General features: G+C 43.1%; 1 protein-coding gene, 1 long non-coding RNA gene and 1 other non-coding gene across 4 annotated transcripts; 1 reads left to right on the top strand and 2 right to left on the bottom strand.

The window, feature by feature from the left end:
• Positions 1-674: 674 nt before the first annotated feature.
• Positions 675-7477, bottom strand: LOC112572815. Its single transcript, XM_025252716.1, has 5 exons — positions 6955-7477; positions 6227-6408; positions 4859-4950; positions 4362-4572; positions 675-4103 (listed from the first exon to the last, which is right to left on the bottom strand). Exons 3-5 carry the CDS (start codon positions 4937-4939, stop codon positions 3202-3204), a joined length of 1194 nt encoding a protein of 397 aa, XP_025108501.1. The 5' UTR covers positions 4940-4950; positions 6227-6408; positions 6955-7477; the 3' UTR covers positions 675-3201.
• A 3241-nt stretch (positions 7478-10718) lies between these two features.
• Positions 10719-13549, top strand: LOC112566229. Of its 2 annotated transcripts, none has more exons than XR_003099540.1 (2): positions 10719-11843; positions 12677-13549. It is a non-coding gene; the product is annotated as an uncharacterized LOC112566229 (long non-coding RNA). The 2 variants fall into 2 exon arrangements; XR_003099539.1 differs by having other exon boundaries at positions 11035-11843; positions 12680-13549.
• Positions 13550-16578: 3029 nt separating this feature from the next.
• On the bottom strand, positions 16579-16650 carry Trnae-cuc. The gene has a single exon. It is a non-coding gene; the product is annotated as a tRNA-Glu (tRNA).
• Positions 16651-21016: the final 4366 nt, after the last annotated feature.

Here is a 21016-nt window from a genome sequence, read left to right as displayed (position 1 = left end):
CGAAAATGTGGAAATCAGAAAGACAAGAAAACTCAAATGTTAGAATGGTTCAGTAGATTTAATATCATTCGTGTGTGCACTAACCTCGCTACCATTACAGCGGCCGACAGGCAGGTAGTGCGGTGATGTGAAAAAATATGATCATGGGGTTAGATGCCAAAAGTCAAAGGTTAGTTGCATGGATAACGCGAATACTTTCACGAACACCTCCAAATATATGGTGGGGACTTTTTCCAATCACTATTTTACTCTAAAACCATTTTTAAACTGTTAATGTATTCTGTTATTTTACTCGTTTTGAGGCAAACAATCATATTTTGACTTTTTTAAGTGCATGGTAATGTCAGTGATAACGGCAATGAAAACGAAGACTAATCAGGAAAGTAGAAGCAGGATGAAGAAAAACGATAATAATACTCCTTGTCTGGTCGTTGCTCGTTCAAGCGCGCATTAATCTCATGTACTCACGAAAACTGCACGTGCGCACACACACACACACAGGTGCACGCACGCACTCAGGTAAGAACTCGTTCTTAAGTTTTTCAGTTTGGTTTTAAAGATGCATATGCTTACTGAATACATGCACGTTGTCATTCACAGTCTCAGCCTAAAGATATATATGCAATAAAAGTCTAGCTACACACCACAAACTCACTCACTTACATACTTGCTGCTGTGACGTCAGTTGTTTATTGCTGTATATCACATCAAAGCCATCTTGTCGTGTTCCTTTAAATATAGTTTACTATTTTCCTCACCTGATATAAATGAATACAATGAATGTTTGAAAAGCTTGTTACTCAGGGCTTCTGCTTACGCAAAAAATTGCGTACAGTACGCATTAAAAGTTCGGAGGACCCCTTCAATTTTCGTCAATGGGGTCCCCTTCAAATTTGGGCGAAGAACAGGGACCCCTTAAAAATCTGAAGAAGGGGTCCCTGGGACCCCAAAGAATTTAGCCTTAGCAGAAGCCCTGTTACTGTTTGAAAACAGATATCAGTTGCAGCGAGTACTTTTAATAGGAGTAAACCGAATTATGCAGCAAAATAGTGTATATGGGCATTACATAATAGCCCGTTAACAATTCGAATTGCTTCTCTCTCCTTCTCTTCTCTCTCCCACCTTCTCACATTCCCACAGACGAGCCCTACACGTCCCTCAATACGAGCATAGTCCATAGACACACAGAGATTAGTCACTTCCACCATAACGAGCATCGCTATTACATTCATCAGCATCACGAACCAACACTATTGTCATCGCCATTATGATCATTTCGACTCAGCAGCATTTTTTTCATTTCAAGGAATTTCTGTGAGGCATATCAAGAGAAAGAAACATCTTGCTGGAAACAAGTCTGTCGTTGTGTGTGTTGGGGCGATATGGAAAGTAAAGTCATGTTAGCACAGGATGGGAAATACAACCATACTAACACAGAATTGAAAATACAACCATGCTAGCACCGAATAGTGCAATCTTGCAGATCACAGCGCATCCACATTGTTTAGTACAGTCTTTTGATTTATGATGATTTTACAGAAGATATATTTTATCTTTGGGACCTTTTTAAAAGAGATTTGTTTACAGGAAACACCGGCGCTTTAATCCATGTATGTAATGTAATTCAAAAGGTTCAAGAAGTTAACCACAACTACACACGCGCACGCACACACATCACTCTTTTAACTCACAGCTCTGCTTGTGGAAGTTTTGAATGTCCATACAATAGATAAAACGTATAACAGATAAAAGCAAATTGTAGTAAAGTTCACCCTCAAGTTCATTTCCATGCACATGGCTAGGTTTCAGCATCTTGCAGTCGGAACTCGGCATGATAAGGCTGCGAACGTGATGAACTCTAGTAAAGGGCTGCTATCAAATCAAGACCGTATAACCACTTTCAGGACAACAGAACATGACTTTCTTGGTTTGCTTTAAATGTTCCGTAAGATAGTGAAAGGGATGAAATCTTTTAAAGACATACATAAAATATCTCCAAAGGTAATTCTTCGTCTTCATTGACTACAACGCGTCCTTCTTAAATGTTGTTGTCTCGTTGTGACCACCTTCATCGAGGCTGTCTCTAACTCGTTTTGGCAAAAGCTGACAGGCTGTAAAGTTGCTCGAGTGGCTGACGAGAGCAATCAGACTGCGACCTTGCGTCAGACCTAGTGTTGACGGCGAGATTTTATTGTCGAGGGTGTGGTGGAGGGACTTTACTTCGCGCAACAACATCAGCGGAGCTTCGCCGTCAACGCGCCACAAACGCTCGGGTTTCGCACCACTGTATAATTGAAAAATAAATTATAGCTTACAGGACAGGACCTTGAAGTTTCATTAAAAATGAAAATAACATGTGTGCAACCAGAAACATTAGCTGCTCCGAGGTTAAGGCATCCATTTAAAAGGACTATTGAGAAGAGGGAAAGGGGGAGAGGGCAAATGGCTCTGACGTCAGAGGTCAGATGAGTAGTATGACAGTTACGACATTCCGGTTATTTTTACTAGGCTCAGTCCTGTACAGGATAATATTATCTTCAAAACAGACTGTTACAGCTGCAAGTGTGGTGACCAACTTGTCAGTGTGGGGAACCATGCCATACTCGGTCAATTAGGACAAACATCACGTGACATGCGTTGACCGATACGGACGATGACCACAACCGTTACATGTTCATGAAAACATCGCACGCCTTTCTTTCAACCAGTTCACTCTTTGACCTGGAGGATTGTTTTCTCCCGCAGTTTAAAGCTTGATTTGATACGTTTAACTCATCCTCCCGTCTTCTCAGCCAGTGATGAGAGTATGAGGTACCTCACGTTAGTTCATTTCTGTTAAGAGTCTACTGAAGATATCGTTCAGTCACACCGTTTAAAAACTGCAGCAAGATGTTTAGGCTTATTTCTTAATAAACATAGCTGGGATGTCACAACCAGTCATCTGTCAATCCACAGGATTGTACTGAAGGAAATTCTACGTCTGTCTAACAAGATGGCCGCACACATACTTTCTCTCTCTCTCTAGTACATAAAAGACATGTTCCATCGTGGGACATGAAAAGCGTTTTCTGTTTATGAGGCACCAAAGGCATGTAATCTCATGGAATGAGAGCCATGCTAGTAAAATATACCGCAACTGGATGATCATCCACTGAGGGACATTGGTGGTCCGAGCATGTTTCCAGACTATATCAGTGTCGATCACACACAACTGTCTTCACTGCGGCCGACATCGTGGCTTTTCTTTAGAATCTCCAGAGCCTGGTCGTAGTCTGGGAGGCTGTCTGTCACCGACCTGAAGGACGTGTCCGAGTCGACCCTCGAGAACAGTGGCATATGCATCCCAGGATGTGGGACCCCGCCAGCGCCATCTGCAGGTGAGCTGCAGACGAAGGCCAGGTTGTCGTGGCCACCGGTGTGACACGCACACGGACACGTGTCTGTCGCTACAAGCTGAGGGAGCGGGGGAGGTGCTACAGAAGCCCCAGACTGTGCGGCAGTATGCACCCACCCCGGGTGTTCCTGGTCAGCGCGAACGGCCAGCTGCGGATTGAAACCGCTGATGCCACCTTGGTCAAAATGTTCGGAAGGGTCGCCAGAGTAGACGATCGTCTCTCCACTGGTGATATCACTTGCCGGCACCCTGGTCCCAGCAGCGCCTGAGCCATCATTCCCAGAGGTCATCGCGAGTTCATCGGCTGGACTGGGACCGGTGCTGAAGATGGCGCTGCTGGCGCCGAAGTCAGTGTAGTGCTGACACTTGCTGCACTGCCGGACCAGACTGCCGCGAGAGATTGCGAACACCCTGGCTGGGTGGGTGGTTCCGAACAGGTCTGAGTATGAGGGCGGCGGGTGGGCCAGCGATGATGTCATGGAATCATCGTCACTCGCCTCAGAAGACTCGCTGGCATCGCTGTTGGTGCTGACACTTCGACGATTGATGTTTCGCCGCTGCGGCTGCTTGCAGTATTTTTTGTACACAAAGACCCAGAAGATGCGAATGAAGCAGATGATGAGAGGCACCGCCAGGAACGTCAGGTAGATTCTGGAATCGACTAGGAGTTGAGGGCCTCTTCGCCCGCTGTTTCCCGGAACGTCATTTTCTGTAACGGAAGAAACGATCATTTTTGTTCAGTCATTTACGATTCAGATAATTTACTGAATCGCTAGCAAGAACCTTCTTATCTCTGAGCATTCTTTGAACATAAATAATACTTCGAATGTATTCACTTCAAAGCTGCGATCAGCCCATAATCACAAAAAAGACACAATGATCTGACAAGAATGGTTAATGGCTATCAATTGTCTACGTGACCATCACGTGGGCTACTCAGTAACATCAACTGGTGTCTGTTGCTGACCCTGACACATGAAGCGCACTCTGTAGTCGTGGCACATGTTGGATGGCTGCATGCTGTTCAAGCAGATGAGACCGTACACGGTGCATGGCTGGATCAGCACGTCCACCGCGGACTGCGCCGCCGAACTGGAGTCGAAGGTGGTGTTGGAACCAACGAACTGGCACTGTGCCCCCGTCACGTGATAGCTAACGGGACACACGTTCTGATATTCCTGCAACCAGCGTGCAACTTATCCTTTATTAGGGGAAAGTGGCAGACAAAAAGAAGTAGAAAAAGGATAAGGAAGGTTAAAGAAGAAATGTGTGCATGTATGTATTATGTATATGTATGTAAGCCTATATGTGTGTACTTATGTGGGTCTAGTATAAGACTAGCGCTGCATAGTTTCCTCTCAACTCTTTCTCTACAGGAGTTTAGAATGTTATTTGTTTGTGGACACCAAAGCAGTGGACTGAGTACAGATGATAAAGAGAGCGTTCATATAATGTCTTGTCTACCTGAATTCGTTCCAAGGTTTCAAAGTCGCCATCACCATTGCCTGGGTCGTCTAAATTGAACCATTGTGACCAGTGAGCCATGGCTTTAATCTCTGAAATAAATAACAACAGCCTTGAGTAGCCGCCTACTCGAGCCTCACTTGTTTCGGTGACTGTTTGTCAGTCACGATATTAATGTATAAACTATCTGTATCCTTATCCCTGATTAACTGTGTGACATTCTCTGTCCTGAGGCCGACTTTGGTATCCAGTTGTGTGGTAATCAAATATAAAGATGTTTTTATGTATTCAGTCGTAATCTGGATTATAAATTCTTAAAGAAAGAACGGCCTGTCATGTTTGGTATAAACACTCATCTAAGTCTTGCAAGAAAGCTGCAATCATTACCCAATGATTTGTCATTAGCTTGGAAATTCTATCATTTACTTTCAAGCACATCATGTCCTGCTCAGAACACAATAAAGAAACGACAGATTACAAGACAAAATGATTGCTGATGAAAATGTAAAAACACAGGTGGCCGTTAGGGGGGAGGGGACATCCTGGAGCTCGGCTGACGACTACGTGATACCTTGATACCGTTACTAGCAACACACTGAAGGTGTTTCACAACTACCGTGACACAGCACAGGCAGAAAATAACCTTTGACACAAAAGCAGAAAATAACCTTTGACACAAAGATATTTTAGTTTTGATGTCTGCTGTCCAGGTACACATTTACATTCTATGACCAGCCTGTGCAGCAGATATTGTCGTCGCGGTATCTCTGACATATTTTATTCGTTAAATATGTATAAACACGACAACAAGATTATAAATAGTAGACAGCAAATGGGATGCCCTGAGGCTGTTTACTCAGCCCGATGATGAGACATGTCATGCACAGCGGCGGGGTAAGGGAGAATGGCAATATCCATCTCGTGCTTCAAGCACATCCGGTGCCGTACAGCAGTCGCTACGACAAACAGGTGTGACGCATGCGCCATGCAGCGTCGCAAATCGGACTGATTGTCTCTCTGTACGACACATCCCAAGATAGGTCTTTGGGAATGTTGATATGCGAGCTGTTATGGTTTTATTTAACATAGATGTTGGGGTGGAGTGGGGAGATAAACAGAGGGAAACCGAGACATAAGAGAAAGGGAGGGACGAGGGCGACAAGGGAGGTGAAAGGAGAGAGCAAAGAAATGCCCGTGCATGTACACTCGTGACAGAGAGACAGACGGACTGACAGGCAAGCAGGTAGTCCGACAGGCCGGCTGGGAGTGAAATTAGAATTGTAAATGCAAACTCTTGATATGGATATGATCATACTTTGAAATGTAGCATGTTTATATACGCATAATTATTAATGAAAATGCACTGACATTGATGTTGCCGCCGTCTGATAGCCAACACCCGCGAGCCCCTGGTGAGGATGATAAGGCTCGGCTTGTCCCCTGATGCACGACACAGAACACAAGGTGTCCACAGGAAACGTGTCCCAATTCCGTCTGTGTCCCGCACTTTACAAATATGTGCAGCCTGCAATAACTGCCTGGCTTCTTCTCTGAAACAAATGTACACTTTATGAGGATTGTTTTATGTGATAAAAACAGTAGCACGACGTGGTGTTTTAATCATTTTCTCACCGCAGGTGACACCGAGTGTCTGGCCCACCACCACAACACCTGAATGATGCTTTTGAACAATTTGTCTTAGACTGTAAGTCCAGCAACGACCAATGGAATCTTCGTTGCCACCTTCACATAATTTTTCTCGAGAAAGATATTTACTACATGTTATTATCGGAACACAGGATCAACCTACTTTTCTCGGCAAAATACAATTTCATCTCACAGCTGAGTTCGATAAGACTCCTCCTTTCCTGGACGCCATCTTCACAATCGCTCGATCGACTCAAAAACCGATTTGTTGGGGAAGTCCTGTTTACCTGTTGTGTCCAGCTCAACAGGTGGGATTTGTCTCAAATTAACAGCCACGCAGCGATGACACGAAACTATCTTTAATTCGTGTTTGTTCGTGACTTAACAATGCTGTTATTAACTTCAGTCAAACTAGGTTTAGAAGATTACGTAAACAAACACAAACCTACCTGTAGGAGCTAAGCAGGTAAACGTGACAAGCTTTTCACAGGACTCGCCACAGGTGTGTTGAGAAAGTAAGCACTGGTTAGCTCTTCATTTTACAAAATGGCTTGAGTGGGAGGAACCCAACCCAAGATTTAAGTCGACAGAGGGGTCCTACAATTTAGAGCACCTGAGTATGTGTCCGGGTGTGTGACGTACCTGGCCTTGGCAGCTGTTCACACCTGACAAACGAGGATGTCGCGCTGCGTGTGGTTTACACACAAACGTACTCTAATCAAAATACCTCGACTATGAATTGCTGTGCAGAGAATTAAAGGTAGGGGACAACCAGGTCATGCGAGGGGATGAGTCAGTCACATACCGTCAGCGGTGAAAAGATTTCACAAGAAAGCAGAGTGCAGGCACATAAAGAAAGTCATTCACTGATTCATTCTTTCGTTCGTTGATTCATTCCTTCAGTCATTTCCTTTAACACAGTTGCGAGGCTGGTCATAATACGAAGACATTTTTATTGTGTACAAATGAAAAGGTTGCATTGTTGCGAACGTTGGCAGGTGACTTGTACGTTTCCATGGCGCCACCTGTTCCCGTACCAGTCCTCGTCTCGCTCGATTTGAATCTCCAACTGTTGCTGAGATAGTGTCGCGAGGGTCCGCGCAGCTTCCACGTGACTTGGCACAACGTGACACAACGTTGTCTCTAGTCTTCAGTTTCACCGTCGATGGTAGCTGTTCAGAACGAACTACGGACACCAGAAAATGACTGACGAATACTTTTCAGTCTGTTGTTGTTAAATTACTGAAAGGATGACAAATGGACAAATATGGAAGGACAAGAATAAGACGGAGAGCGTCACTCACTTGGCTAAACAGGTATTAATTAACTAACACATCAGTAACGTTTGGGGCCAGGTGCACGATGCATCCCTAGAAGCTAGCTGCATGGATGGTTAGCACCAAGTAGTTTATTTAAATACAAACAGATTAGCTGAGTGCTGCGTGGTAGCCGTCAATCTGGAGCCAGGTGACCTCTTGCGTGGCGGACCGCGGCTGTGACACCAGTTTGCACAAAGCAAATGAACTGACACCGAAGACAGACTGTTAGACAGAACTGGGTAAATACGGTAACCAGTAAAATATTCCCCCGCAAGATTCGAAAGAACTAATTCACCTCTGTTATTCACGACTGATCGAAAGACTCAGTGGTGATATACCGTTTCAAAAAATATGTTTTAGCTGCGCACAAGTTACCCACCCACACATCCATACACAGCTTTCAACAGACTGTGACAGTAAATAAACCCAACCCAAAGCTTTCTAACCGTCGTCTTACGTGCCACTTGTAACGTGGGTCAAATAGTTTGTGTTGAATGACAAAGAACACCTAGGCCTGGCTGCCGATCCTTTCCCGACGAGCTTTATGGTTGTTCGTCCACTCATCATTAGTGGATTCACGACAGTCGGTGAACTGAACGAGTTTGTGCAAGAAAGCTGCCGTCAGGTCAGAACTGTGTCAACAGCTGCCATACGATGGGTGGTGGAAAAAAAAAGATGTTTGAGGCCTGGCTGTGGTAGTCGATACCCGGTGTTTCTTGCAGTCTGTTCCCCAACCAGTGATTTCACCAAATACCGACAAATCGTTGGATCGCCTTTCGATTGCCAAGCGGTTAGTCAACCCCGGGGATACCGGAACCTTATCACTGACTAGAAAACGAAACCTCTGCTGCTAAACCTAATGAAAACATTTGAGTTAAAAATAGAACTATTCTACTTATTAAAAACTGAAACCAGTTTATCAGATTCAGAAACACAAAATATTTAATTTTTTGAGATTTCAATATCTGCTTCAATTGCTTCAATACCTGTACATAGTTCTGCATGCTATTACTATGTGCATCGGTCTTTGCTTGAAATGGCACATTTTCGTCTGTTGTAGAAATATGTCAGACATAGGTCACACCTTTGTATGAGTGTCAGACATAGGTCACACCTTTGTGTGAGTGTCAGACAGGACATCGTTCTTCATTTAAGCGTCCTACTTTACAATGGGTAAGTTTTCATTTTAGGAATGAGTGTTGCCGTCTTTCAAAATAGTGTTGACGAACTTTTTTTTCCATTGATTAAAGTCATCCTGTCCTCATGTCTAACGCTCGCCAAAGCCACGACTGTAGCGAGTTAATTGCCATTCACTGATGGTACAGGTGATCATCTTCTGTAACCAGTCCAAGATCAGCCCTCATACCTGACATTAGGATGTCCAGCGAAGAATATCTGGACTTTGAGGTAGAGTAGACAAGACCTAAATGCAATATAAAACAGAGTTGTTCACATATAAATTCTACAGACTTTGGCCTTTGACATGCACGCGGGGTTAAAATAATAGTCCCAGTGATAGAACAGCTCACCCCATCTGTTCCTGACAGATGCAATGGAGCCGACACCGTAGTCGTAATGAGATATGGTGTAAAAGTCCCGTTGTCCGCGGGGTTTTGACCGTTACTGCTTGATGGCAATCAGTGCGGGGAAAGCATAATTCTCGGTGCAATGCCATAAGTCATTAGATGACGAATTCCAGATAGAAAGCCCCACGGCTGAGATATAGTTGTCATAGAAACCAGACTACTTCATTGGGTGTTTCATCGAAACCTAACTACTTCAGATAAGCTATCACAGAAAGCAGTGATCTTCACACATAGTTGTAACAGAAAACTTCCTCAGAAGCCCTACAATGCTCAACATTCTTGGAAAATTCCAGTTTACTTACAACATACCGTGTGGCTCATGTCTAATGTTAGTTCGTATTGTGCAAATCCCCATCTGATTCCGGGATTATATATGATCCATGCAAAAAGCTGTACGTGCGTGCGTGCGTGGGTGGGTGTGTGTGTCTACTTGAGGTAGAGACAGGGGTTATCAAAATAAATACGTGGGTCATTCAAGTTTGTTTGCCTCAGTACGAAAACTCACTATCCTCCTAATAACGAAGTGAAAAAGTCACACAAAAAGAGAGATGTAATCAAAGTAACTGGGAAACGCATTTTCTTACATTTATATTCACGACTGCAATAGCTTGACCGTTATACACAGAACGAACGATCAAGAAGACAGTTCTTTGTCTCTCATTCATGAACCGCTGTCGCAACACTCAACATTAAACTTCCTCTGAGTCAAAACCTTACGAAACCCATTCCGACCTTCTAGAACTGTGCTTGTGCCCTTGCAAATGACACACAATACGAGAGTTACAAAACAAAGAAAACTCCAGACATCTATAAACTAACCCCCAGTGACGTCAGCAGGGAGAAAGGGACATCACTCTATACGAAGTATCATGTCGCAGCCGCGGGCGGCAGGTCTTTTCCGGATTACTCAGTGCGAGGATTGCGCACAGCCTCCTGCCTTTCACCTGTTTGTGTACCTGTAATCTCGGTCATTCACTCCTTCTACTTTTAATTTTCGCGTCCTTCTGTTGAGAAAGGTGTACATGACAGTACTTACGCCACCTCGGGTTTTTTACCCGAGCGTGGGTAGTGATTAACTGATATCCCATTACCGACATGTATATTCCAAACTGATATATTTTACTATTTATCCTGCATCCACACACAATTATTCAGAGAATGTGTTGAAGGGTTATTGTAAAACAACACCCAGATTAACAGCCTGACGGCGCGGTGCGAGTGCGACACCTCGCCCACTGACCTCCTCACGTGACTGCCAGACTAAAGGGAGACAATCTGTGTGTGTCACCAGCCCCAGTTCTTTGCTCTTGGTTTCTGAAGCGGGTTGTCGCTCTCCAGTGATGTGTGAGCTGCATGGGCTACACGCCGCTCGTCGTACTGCGAAGGAAAATTTATATCAGATGATGAGTTTGGAGTAATTAGTCTTGATGAAGAAGTAAAGATGTAAAAATACGGTTTATGATGATTTTGACGTGAACTGTCCACAAGTAAAATCAAGGAACAAACTAAGCGTTTCTATTTTTTTTTTTTTTTAATTTTCACAAACCGCCTCCCTAGCAGTCGCCCAGTCAATGTAGAGACATACAATACAGATGCTATTTGTGGGAGGATCAAATCCACTTTTGTATGATGATGGCGAGGTCACCGCTGTTATAAAATTACCTATATTCAAAAAAGTTTTTTTGTAACAAACCAAAACAAAGCCACACAATTGTTACATTAAGTATTGCATTACCGCAGATGAATAGGAAAAGGATGTAAAAACAATGGCCACCCGGGGATCAGCATCAATCATTGATGAACACGGGAAGGGCAATGGCATGGCGAGAACACGAGAAATAGAGAGAGCGGGAGCATAGAGAGGGAGAACAGTGCAAATAAAACATAGATACCCAAAGAGACAAAATGGTACAGAGAGCTTAAAACGTTATTAAAGTCTTACAAAGCATACACGTGGAAATTAAAGGTATGCATGCTTGCTTAGGAACAGACAGGTAAACAAACAGGCAGCCAGACAAATCGACAGACCTGACATGCATACAGGCAGCCAGCCAGACAGACCAGACATGCATGCAAGCATCAAGAGTTGCAGAGATTAGTCACCGACCATTCTCCAAAAAAAAAAAAGGGGGGGGGATGTGTAGCAAGAGTACGCCGACTGGCCAAAACTCGCTGATAAAAGCCGAATGGAAGTCGGTTTCCAGAAGTCGCAGCCCACCGCCAGCTCCCGCGAGGGTCCAGCAGCTGCACGTCACAGCCAGTAGTCACTCGGCATCGCTAACCTCACGTGACACTCAGCCATGTCTGCCCCTGGCATCCGCACGTCACTGCTGCTGAAGGTTGCTGCTTTGATCCTCCTTGTCAGTCTCTGTGGGTCTGGCAGTCACGGTGCCCCGCGCATCAAACGGGATTCACATAGAATTGTGATTAGAGGTAAACCTTTACACTTCCCTCTCACTTCATTGTCTTTTTCTTGGTGTTAACTGTTGTTATTTTCTTTCCTTTTTTATTACAGTTTAAATAAGAGTCTAACCTTTTTACTAGTTTTTCTCGAGCTTTAAATGTCAGTTTATTCCTGGCTCTTGGTGAACTTTAAATGGCTTTCTTCTTTTAATCTACCTACGGTAAGTTTAAGTTGAGCATCGACATATGACGATTGTATTAATAATTTTGAACAGTATCGATTGTGACAATGAAGACAAAACCATTAGAGATGTTCTATCTTGTGTAGGATTCTTTTGTCTGCTACTTTTGTCATGAGTTTCAATTCTTCAAAGAAAATAAACGATGTTTTTCATATTTTTTAATTGACGGTTGACATGAATGAAACTAAAAGCTTGACTTAATAATCTCAGAGAACGAGGCTGGTTATTAATTAGGTAAAATTTTAACAAAGTTTGTGGTCATCATAATACAATAAAAGATTGCTTCAAATTTTCAAAAATATTATTTCTGACATAGTTTACAAAACTTTTAACAGACCAAGCAAATCTATCATCAGACCTCATCACGCGGTCCACTTCGCAGCCAACATAGAAATTTTGTCACGAAGTCACGAGCAGCCTAGTCCAAGTCAAACTCTCGGGTACATAGCTCGTGACAATAATGACAATTATAATATATATAGCCAGTGTTCTGGTCCAATCACTCATAACAATAATGATAATTATAACATTCGTAGCCAGTGCTGCGATTCATAACAATAATGCTTTTGAGATATAATATTAACCGATGTCGTCTTGTCTTCTGGTCTTATCACGTGACAGCAGATTCCAGTGATGGAGACGACCCGTCCGTCAGACTACTGTTGCTACGACAGCTCTGCTTCAAACTGTTACTACAGGTCGGGACAGAACGACCTAGTTCTGTGGATAACTTCTGCGCTTCTCGAAACCGACTTAACCGTCCTACCTCTTGAGACACGTTCTAATGGGCAAGCTCTGTCTTCGAATGGCATCTTACAACTTTCTCGCGATACATTCGAGCACTGAATTTATTCTGTAGATTAATTTTTACATCACATCAGCTCTTGTTGTATTTATTCAAATATCAGACGATATCTACCGACCCCTTCTCTTGTCAGTAGTATAAGCAGCATAGTCAATAGCGACTGTTAGTAATATTAGCGGCATAGTCTGCTTGTCGATAACGATTGTTATTAATATTAGTGGCATAGTCTTGTCGATAGCGATTGTTAGTAACATTAGCGACATAGTCTGCATGTCGATAGCGATTGTTAGTGGCATACACGTAGTGCTTAACTTGTGGTTTCGGGTGTCAGAAGAGTGTAATATAAGCGGTGCCAGTTGATAAGTCACGTGACCCTTAATAATCCATTCTGTCCATACCGCCCTCGTGGGGATGTGTCGTCAGACGGTCCACGCACCACGGCCGTTGGCCACAAAGTGTTCACGCTGTGAATGCTACGTAAGCGTTCACTCTGGAGACGCCATGCATGTGCAGTGCTGGTCTCCACCATGATCATATCGCCAGTAAAAGCCTTTACGGCGCGAACAGAAACAATTGTCTACTAGAAGGTGGGGGTGGGTAGGAGAGGAATCGTTCCCTGATGACCTATTATCTCTTTCAAAGTTAGTACCATCCTACATGTAAACACAATAAAAGTGCTTTAATGCATATTGTGTGTGTGTGTGTGTGTGTGTGTGTGTGTGTGTGTGTGTGTGTGTGTGTGTGTGTGTGTGTGTGTGTGTGTGTGTGTGTGTGTGTGTGTGTGTGTGTGTGTGTGCTGTATGGAAAATCTGCATAAATACCTGTGTGTGTCTGTGTGTGTTTCCTAGCAATCTGTTCGATCTTTCTGTCCTATCTACTTATCGCATCCATTTATCCTATCTATCTTGTTTATTTTGCCCTACCGCTCTATCTTATTTACTCTGCCCTGTCTAACTATTGTCTTGTCTAATAATAATAAACGAAATATTTATATAGCGCATACTCAATCTCGTTAGGAGCATGGTTTAAGAACAAGAACGAAACCTGGACAACATACGAGGGAAAGAAGATTATACAACATATGAACGAAGGATAAACAACAGTACAGATGATGAATAAAAGACAAATACAGAAAATTCAAAGAGAAACATAAGTAACAAGGACTGAGAGTATCGTGATTTTGCAAAGGAAGAGTAAGAAAGTAGCAATAAGCGGAAAAGAGGGGAAGGGAGCTAAAAAGGACTAGCATTGTGTGGACTGATGTTTAGAGTTCTGTCCTGCTTGTCCATCTTGTCCGTCCTTTCTGCCATGTCTGTCTGATGTTTTCATATGTGCATATCCTCCCAAAAACAGAGCCGGTGCTAGGTGAAGGGAAGGGGGTGAGCAGGAGCGAGCGCCCAAGGCACCGCGCCTGATGGGGGCCCGGTGCTAACGTTTGCTGTGCCGGCTTCCAAAGGCCCCGTAATTCTATTTGCTCAAAGCCCCGCATCCCTCTAGCGCCAAGAATATGTGATTGTCCACGTGTTTCTCTGTGTAAGTTCGTGCATGTGTGTGTGTGCGCGCGCACCGCGTGCGCGCCTGTACTTTACAAAATAATGAAGCAAGTAGGCGAAAAGAGTATTTTCAACATTTGTAATTTGAATTTGATGATGTTTAAGGAAAATTAAACCCTTACTGTAAAAATTTACAAAGCTAAAATCTACACTCACACCTATAAACTTACAATTGTGAAGGCTAGGGCGTGATGTGTTAATGAATTGGGTTGCGTGTACAGATTACACGCAGTGGTTAGCGAAGAGATCTTTCCATGACAACACTTAATATGAAGTTGACTAGTCGGGAGAAAAGCAAACCCTTCTGGAAATTTAACTGTTCTCTGCTTTAGGACAGTGTATATGTTAGTAAAGTTAAAAATTACAGATGAAACCATAAACAATAGCTAATCCTAATATAATCTAAACCAGTGATGCCCAACCTTTTTCGGCCTGCGGGCATATCCATTTCGGACAGCCGTGTCGCGGGCCACTTCACCGCAAAAATACAAAAAGGAAAAAAAAAATAGAGCAGATACCATTTTTTATTAGAAACAAGTTGTACTTACCATTAATTATATACTAATTAGTGGGATATTTGAAGTTGTTTTCCCGAAACCAACTTCTGAATGTCCGGCCTCATCGTAGAGACACCAAGTCAGAGCACTGAATCGAAATGTTCGTCCATCGAAAAAAAGATTGAGAGACGCCCCTACGTGGGGATAAATACTTCTTCCTTTTTTTTCGTTTTTTTTTTTTTTTTTTTTTTTTAAGGTCTTCTTTTATTACTAACATGCCAATTTCCTGCACTGTGGGCAGAAGTTTCGCGGGCCGGATGGCACCGCGTCGACGGCCCGCGGGACGTAGGTTGTGCATCCCTGATCTAAACTCATTGTTGTTGCCTCCCTTGGACCGCTAACTTCGTGAGACGCTCGTACCAGATCTCCACGTTTCATAAAAAAAAAAAATGCAGGTTTACGCAACCTGACATTCAGAAATATCGCTGAAGCAAAGAACAATTTTCGCTAAAGCCCGGAATCGTTGTCAGGTCTGATAAGTTGATAACACGTATCACACGTCAATTGAACATGCTGCAATGTGAGTGGGAAAAGCAGACGAAGGATCTGAGAGCTCTCGCGATGATGGAGGCACGAAACTCGTGCTTTACAAGTCTGTGTGCTCTCGCTGTGTTTTGAACTTTTCTTCCGTCGTCATCCGAGTTATATCTACTTTACAGACTCTTTATTAACTAACTTTATTTTTTTCAATAATCTTTTATGAGTTCTGACTTATACGAATCATTTATGGAGTTATCCTGCTATTAAATTAACTTGATCTGACATAATCCATTTCGTTTATTCGAAGAAGTTTTATGGGACATAATCAGGATCAGCTTCTTTGCATAAATGGCACTCAGCTTTCTTCGTTATGTTTCTTGACTTCATCGTTATGTGGCGTCTGAATTTCTTATTTTGCGACTATTTTTAAAAGATACCTGGGGTGCTAATGGGTTTAATCTCAGAGAATCTGCTCGATACCTGAGGTATTGCGCTGTTGTTGTTGCTGCTGTTACTGCTACTGCTGGCACATTGCAGATGTATGTAGATGTGCAAACCAGTTGTTCTAGTTGCTCATGGAAAGCACACAGTTCTAAAGATATATCTAATTTCAATTTTCGTTCATTTGTCAAATTATTTGCTAGAGCAACATAAAAGAAGGGACGTAATATGCACTTCCCCGCTTATAACCAAACTAGTCAGGTAATGTCCCCTACATGAAGAAGCGCCGACAGTACACGTCGGTGAAGGGCAATCTTTCCAGAGGATAAAACAATAACAACAAAGTTTACATCGCTGTACCGAAAATCAAGCTAGTCTTCAATCATCGCCGAAATATATACAGTCCAGCTCGCTATTATGGTGCTGGTAGTGGTCCACAGGACAGAAACAAATCAGGATGACAGATGAAGATGACTCAGACGAGGAACGTAAGCAGTGAGTCATACAGATAGCCAGACTAAAAGACAAGTAGGCAAACGGGAAAACAGAAAGATATGAGCACCAATCATCACATACAAACTATTGAAAAGACTTTTACTGAATGTGGAACATTTGCTGTAAGACGTTCTTGACCAGATAACATTTTACACGATATATACTACAAAAATCGAGATAGAAAAATATATATTCCCAAGCGGGGAATCGAACCCCGGCCGTCGCGGTGAGAGCGCGAAATCCTAACCACTAGACCACTTGGGAATGGCTGTCTCACAGAGGGAGAGTAAGAAAGAAAAAGAAGCTCTGCCGCTGTCTGATGCTTTGCTGTTTTTAGCCTTACACTGCTGATTCTACAGACCTAAGTCTTTAGACTGCAGGCTGTTTACCAAAGCCAGTTCAGCCTTTCGCGAATTTGTAGCTTGCCAGGTCTCGGCAAACCATTTAGCAGTTTTCTTAAAGCCAGCAGTAGACCTCGATCTCCACTGAATGCCAATAAACTGGAAACACTACAGCTTGAGCTTGTATACCACTGTCAACTCACGAACTTCTATTACTGGACTGCTGGCAGACGATTTTTTTTTTCAGTTAACTACTAAAACGAGGCAAAGCTTCCGGTTTATTCACATTCTTTGTTTAGGCTCGCCGAGACTTTAACAGCGGAGAACTTCGCAAGAGACTAAGCGTTAGTCTTCGCAGATAGACAGCAATCTTTTGTTTGTATTTTTTTTCTTCCTGACCTAAGGAAAAATTTCAGAAACCTATATTCCATAGCTCACAGAGTTACATATAACTCCATTACATATTACATATAACTCCATGGACCTCCTCAAGCTCGGCCAACAGTTTGTGCCTCTCCTCTAATCTCGTATTACGTACAATAAGGTCGCCACAACAACATAATAGCTTCACGCAGAGACGTCAGATGAAGTTCATCGACACGTACACTTTGCGTTCAATGGTGCATGACAGAAAGAGACGAAAAGAGTTTGTTAGGTATGGGTGACAACAGGAGACAACAGTGTTCCTAATGCTATTAGGTGACAGTCATCTGAGAATTCTTCTCACAGAAACTGAAATTTTTCACTCCGCAGGTCACCTTTCACAAGCAAGTCTCAACACGATTACGATAATAGCTTTTGCTTCAGGAAGTCTTCTTGTCAACAAGAGAAGGCACTCGCTTCACCGGAAATGCGTAGCGTCGGCCACAATAAATCTGATTAGGGAAAGCTTACAGTGTAGCTTACAAGTCCTCGCACTTTAGCAAGCCATTTGTCGTGAATGTTGTTGTCGTGTTCAAGGTAGTTATAATCTGTCAGTCTAGCTCTTTCTTTTTTCTTTGTCTCTCTCTCTTTCCCACCTCTCTCTCTCTTTGACCTCTGTGTGTTATTGTCGTAGTTGTTGTTTTGGTTTGGTATTTTTTGGGGGAGGGGGAGATAAGGGAAAGGCTTATCTGATACCAACTTGGTGAAAACAAAATATTTTAACTTTATTTGTAAATTATTGTGATGGGACGTGAAGATACTGTAGTATTACACATTGTGCCGTTTTTATATCATTGTTACACATGAATGTCTAAATCATACACCGTCTAGGTTTTGATAACTGTCTGGACGATACATTGATAAATGTGTGAGGAACACTTCGATTACTAATTAAGAGACTGATCACTATCTAGAAAATACACCGATAGCTGTCTAGACAAAACAATATCAAATCAGTGTTAATCAGCTACTGGCGCTCTGCCACCCGAATAGGTCTCAACGCTGTGTCGCCCTCCTCACTGTGTCCCGCGTCAGACGACAGAAAGTGGCAGAAGCTCCTTTTCCTTCTCTGGTTCCACTGATTTGAATCCTCTTCCTTCCTCTCTTCAGACTGTCTACTTTCGAAGCCTTCAGATCCCGCCTCTCTAAGAAGTATCTTGCAGAATCAGAAGTACTGTCTGAGGGATCGACACCTAAAGTGTTTCTACCTTGTCAATTGTTAGTGAACTTTGCTCACCCATCTTTCTACAAAAAGATATCAAGCATGGCACTCCCAGGTCTAACTGCGTACTTCAGGATCAACAGATGTTTTTAGTCGCATCATCTGTTGTAAGGCTTCGCTTTAAGCTCACGTGTTTCATCGAGGACCTTTTGCGGCGTTACTGTTGCTTCCAACTTCATTTTCTTCTTCCACGCAGCTTGTCTGTAGCAAGGTGTATCCTGCTGATATCAAATATACATAATTTTTTGTGCTGATATAAGACAACACCCAGTTTTTCCTGCTAAATCTGCGAAAGACAGCTTTTTCCTGCTGATAGACATACATCGGGTTTTTTTCTGCTGGTACCAGATACCAAACAGGCATCAGTTGTTGTTTTTTTCTGTTTCTATCTCTTTGTACAACCTCTTTCGTGCTCTTTCTTGTTCCGTATAATTTCTCTGAGTTGTGTTTTCCAATTGTTCATTTATGAAGGACAGCATTTTTTGCCTCCTTACCTGGTCTTTCTTGCATCTTCACTTGTGGATGTCCCTCATAACATCTTTACTCGCTGGACTGTATTTGGAATCTCGGGTGGGCGGCGGCAGTTGGCCTAGTGACTTACTAACCAAATGAATAAATAACTTACTCTGTAAAACACTAAGAGAGAGAATGGAGGGGAAAGCCAGATATATATATTTACAAACACGGTGTGTTGCCTACAGGAAGAAGGCCGGCAGTTCGCATCACCCGGCCATGTTAAATTGATGTTTTTGTCGCATTCGCTTGGAACATTCGGGTACCATGCGGGCTGTGCATAGCAGATGGAGACCCGTCCTTGAAAAAAATAAAAGTACACTACAGCTTTGAGATCGGGATTCATTTTCTGCCTGCCTGCCTCCTGCTCCAGCCCAAAATAATACTTCCTGTTTACTGTCACCTCACAAGTGACGCAACGGTCATCAGGAGATGCACGGCTCACAAACATCCTTCTTTCCTTGCCAGTCATTTCACATCAAGCACTCTTCAAACATTAGAAATGTCTTACAATCAGCTTTATTAAAAGCAATTGAAGAAGATCTAAAAATAGAGCAGACTGTCGTCTTATTGTTTTCCTAACACGTGTAATTTTGGTTTGCGCAAACAGTGATGAGTGCTTTGTCGTGAGATTCTACCTCCGACCCGTTCATTAGGCACATACACGTGAGTTGCCTCTGTTTTCCGCATCATCAACAAGCAATTACTGCCCTGAGATTGTATCTACGAAACTGTTTCCAGTTCTCAAACAGACTATTGATTGGGTTATCGACTGTATCGCAGACTCTACTTTCCTGTCTCCATCCTCCTCCTTCTTCACACATGCATTGTGACATAAGCACGCGCCTGCGTGCACACCAACACGCACTCGCATGCACGCACGGCTCGCATGGGCAGTTCTCTGTGTCTGATTGAATATCAACACTGTCTGGTGAGCTTGGCTGAATACAAAAAAGAGGAAACTGCGGGTCACCCAGGCAATGTAATCATTCCAGACAAGAAGTGAGTGGAGGACCAAGGTCTGGGGACACTGGCACGACCACACGAGGACACTGGCGAGTGCACGGCAATAATGGCGGCGCGCGGAACCAACAGACTGACGCACGCCGAGTCTTCTGCAGCCCCGACATCTTCTGTCGAGGAACAGGAGACATAGGAGACACGTCTGTCAACCAGTCTTCACCTTGGAGAGATCTTGAGTTTGTCGCAAAAACACTTCACGATTTGCAGGAGTCTGGAAGGCTCGGAGACGCTGCACGATCATTCTTACTTTTTTAATTGTATTGAGTGGGTCAGGTGCACAGAAACATGGGCGTTGTCGTCTCTTCTGCTTTAATAAACAACATTTCTCATGCTTGGTCACGACTAAAGTAGTATTTATAGTCGTCTCCATCTTCAGACTCACGAATTTGTTCTCTCGTCATTCCACTCAGAAGTATGAGCTCTCTCTCACACACACACGCGCGAGGATAAACGCATATATATATAATATAACAGTAGTTTGTCATTGTGAAGTAGTTTCGTGAAAACTTCTCTCACTTTCCAACACTTCATACATTTCTGTTATTGCGTTTTAAACATTGTGACATGCATGTGAAAAAAACCGACAGCAGCACGCTGCAGCACCGCCCTCTTACCAATAAGCTAGGAGAACAGATCATTAGGTAGATATACTTAATATATGGAAGTTATGTTTCTTATCCTCACGAGTCTTTCAATCTTATGCTGCGCACGACTACAACTGCTGAATGGCTTGCTAAGAAAAGTTGTGAAACCTGGAAAAATCCAGGTATTGCATGCAATCCACAGGAAACAGGAGAAGTGACATGTCGTTGCTTAACACCATGTCAGCAGAAAACACTATATCTCGGTTAGAAGTTAAGAAACAATTACACCAGACAAGGAAACACGAGAAATGTCTGCAGATGAAGATGCGAGAGAAGGAAAAACTGCAAACAGCAATTGAAGAATTCAAGACTTGCTGGCAGTTGTACAGTTGTAAAGGAGAAAAAGAACTGAGTGCAGAAGGTTGATTCAGAAGATTCTTTCTAAAAACATTTCATGTACCACTGTCGGCTCTGTTGGGTCAGACCCGTCATTACAAACGTATCTTGAACCAGAAGGGAGCCTT

Source organism: Pomacea canaliculata, linkage group LG1 (genome assembly GCF_003073045.1).
Source record: "Pomacea canaliculata isolate SZHN2017 linkage group LG1, ASM307304v1, whole genome shotgun sequence".
NCBI classification, from domain to species: Eukaryota; Metazoa; Mollusca; class Gastropoda; order Architaenioglossa; family Ampullariidae; genus Pomacea; species Pomacea canaliculata.
This window is presented reverse-complemented; position numbering and strand designations above follow the sequence as displayed.